We start from the raw sequence: 3,315 nt of genomic DNA, 5'->3' as shown, positions 1-3,315 counted from the left end.
CGTAAAGTTTTAGTTGTGTCCCGCCGATACCCCGAAATAAATGTTTATGTCATTGTATTAAAGAGTTTCTTGAGGTAATAAAACTCTTCGAGAATTTTGCGGAAAGTTGCGGATGTGCTTGTTATCGTTAATATACTAACCCAATCTCTTATTTTTTCAAAGTCAAATTTGCCAACGAAGTCTCTGTTTTGCCTTTTTATTGTGCTGTCTGTGTGATTTTGTCTTTCGTGTATGTGTAAAATTTTCAATGCTCATTTAATTAATTATTTTGTCATTTTTTCTGTGTAAATTTGACTTGGCTTAAGACGGCGATTTGTATCAGTGTGCGTTTGAACGCCATCACATTTTTAATTTATGGTGCACAAAAAAGGGTACCTATACAGAAAAAATACAAGAAATTATCACTGCTGTACGAGATGAAATTAAGACTAAAGGCTACATAGTTGAATTGACCGAACATATGCAATGTATTCCAAACCTTTGTAAACAAATTGCTGATTATTGGACACGCTATGATCGAAAGAAATCGTCAGTACTCAAATATAAGTCTGATTGGCTGAATCAAAACGAATCAATTCCAGTGAAAAACATCTCTAAAAAATATCAGCAAAGGGTACAAAGTCCACATCGTGGACGTCAAAAACTTGATTTTGAGGAATCCTCGGCGAGAACAAAGCGACGGCGTATAGCTCATCTGGCCGAATTAGACGAATCTGCTATTTCTTCGTTACGCACTGAATGTGAAATGAAAAATATATTGCCAGCAGATCCCGATGAGGTAATTTCGCTATTAATGGAGACCGCTATGTCTAAAAACCAATATTTGCTTATCAGAAACTTCGTGAACAGCAAAATATCCTTTGATTTTTTTCCATGCTATAAACGTATATTAAATTCAAAGAAAAAGAGATACCCTGAAAACATATCTGTAGACGAATCTCACGCTGAAGTTGAATTACAAAGTTTATTAGATAATACAGCGTCGAGTATTTTAGAGCTACAGGCTAATGTTGTGGAAACAGTCAATGACGATTCTATTGAAAATTTGGTGTTAATTGGAAAATGGGGATTTGATGGAAGTACAGGTCATAGTGAATACAAACAAAAATTTTCCAATAATGATTTAGATGACAAAAGCTTGTTTGTGACATCCTACGTACCACTTCAACTTATTTCAAAATCTGGCAATAAAATAATTTGGAAAAATCCCAGGCCCTCCTCAACGCGTTACTGCAGGCCAATACGTTTCCAGTTCCAAAAAGAGACAAGTCAACTTTCTATCAATGAGGAGAGATATTTTAAAGAGAAAATAAACCTTCTAAAGCGGTCAGTGATTTTTATTCATAATAGAAATATAAACGTTGAACATAGTTTACAACTGACTATGGTGGATGGAAAGGTATGCAATGCCTTAACTGAGTCATCTTCTGCCAAATGTTACATTTGTGGTGCAAATCCAAAAGAAATGAACGATTTGGACAAATGCTTAAACAAAGTTGTAAACAAAGAACATTTCGAGTTTGGTCTTTCTCCCCTTCATGCAAAAATACGCTTCTTTGAATACTTTTTACATATATCTTACAAGTCCTCCGTCAAGATGTGGCAGGTGAGAGATCCGGAAAAAAAATTGGAAGTAATGAAAAGAAAGCAAAAAATTCAAAAAGAATTTCGCGAAAAAATGGGATTAATAGTTGACAAGCCCAGAGATGGGGGTAGAGGATCATCAAACGACGGAAATGTCGCTAGAAAATTCTTTTCTAATCCAAAATTGGCATCTGATATTACAGGAATAGATGAAAACTTGATCCATCGTTGTGCCACTATACTTCAAGCTATTGCATCGGGCTACAAAATTAATGCCAAGAAATTTAATGAATACGCTTTAGAAACTGCCAAGCAACTGACAAAAAAATATTCATGGTACTATTTGCCGGCTACAGTTCACAAGGTATTAATTCATGGATCTGCAATTATAGAACATGCAATTATATCAATTGGAGAGCTTTCCGAGGAAGCTGCGGAATCAAACAACAAAGAAATTAAAAAATGTAGACTTTATCACAGCCGGAAAATGTCACGGATTATTACAAACACCGACATTTTGAATGCACTCCTTCTACGCTCCGATCCGTTTATAACCGGACAGAGGGACCTTGAGAAAAAGGATAAGTCAACTTTGCTTGAATCTGTTTATAGTTTGCTAGAGGAAACATTGTAAAATTAATAATAAAGTATTAAATTAATTTCTAATATGCATTTTTATATTTTTCATTAGTTTTTTCCAAACAACAAAAATAAAGAAGAAGAGAATAGAGAGAAGAATAAGACTCCATAAAGTATATATATTTGTCTGCCTGCCCATTTGTCAAAAATATACACGAATTAACCTGGTTTTATTTGCTAAAAAAAATTATTGCCTACTTATAGGTGCTTGAAAAGGGGTTTTTTTGCATTTTGGTGGGGAAGGGGGCTCCAATCCTAACAATTTTTACACCATGCTTACTGAAGCACTATTGGATCCCTGAGGTTAAATTTGAGGTTTCTAACTGCACTGGAAGTATTTATGGCCGCGTCTCCATACAAGAGGAACCACTGTGCACTGTCCTTAAATTTGGGCGCAAGGTTAGTGTCTGTAGATTTTCCCAGGTGTTCTCTATTGCATTTTCAAATCCAAATCTAACGTCATTTCTTTTTGAAAACAATTTGAAGGCTGGTCGTTTGGATTTTTGTACTCTAAACCGAATGTTTAGATGTTTTAAGTTTTCTTTTTCTTTGTTTTACTTTTTGTAGCTGCGGCATTCATCGGTGAAAGCGCTTCCAACGAGCTGCTGCTGCTAGCGGTTTGGCGGAGGATAGTGTGCCCGCATATCCAAACTGAGTTTGGGCTCCATTAGTGTGGTCGATCTATTGTAGAAGCGCTGCACACTGGTTGGGCTTGTATGGAGTCGCGTCCAAAAAAAATTGATACTGTAAGTTCTCTAAAAATTAAGAATTGGTAAAATGTAAAAAATAGGCGTGGTCGATAATATTTACGCCCACAGGAAGGCAAAAACAAAAAATGCACCTAAAAGCATGTTACAATTTTTTTACTTGAAACATTATTATTTTTATTATTATTATTTCCTACTTTACTAATTTGTATATAGTGTTTGGTAACCCCTAGGTTATTTGTCCCCTGTGATGTTAAGATACAATATTATGATATACGGATTCTTCACTTAATAAATAAATAAAAAAAAAAATTATTATTATTATATCTATAAATGGTTTAATTTAAAAATAAAAAACACAGCACAAAAAAATAATTCAGAATTA

General features: G+C 34.5%; 1 protein-coding gene across 1 annotated transcript; it reads left to right on the top strand.

Moving 5' to 3' along the window:
• Positions 1 to 460: 460 nt before the first annotated feature.
• Positions 461 to 2,250, top strand: LOC120320462. Its single transcript, XM_039370180.2, has 2 exons — positions 461 to 1,920; positions 1,977 to 2,250. Coding segments are annotated over exons 1-2 (1,461 nt in total). The 3' UTR covers positions 1,978 to 2,250.
• The last annotated feature ends 1,065 nt before the right edge of the window (positions 2,251 to 3,315 follow it).

The sequence above is a fragment of the Drosophila yakuba genome, chromosome X, assembly GCF_016746365.2.
Source record: "Drosophila yakuba strain Tai18E2 chromosome X, Prin_Dyak_Tai18E2_2.1, whole genome shotgun sequence".
NCBI classification, from domain to species: Eukaryota; Metazoa; Arthropoda; class Insecta; order Diptera; family Drosophilidae; genus Drosophila; species Drosophila yakuba.
Note: the sequence above shows the minus strand (reverse complement) of the source record. Positions and strands in the feature narration are given on the sequence as shown.

Bases quoted from the DNA above. Each gene is read 5' to 3' on its own strand.
- LOC120320462 (XM_039370180.2), top strand. From the start codon at position 461: ATGCAATGTATTCCAAACCTTTGTAAACAAATTGCTGATTATTGGACA.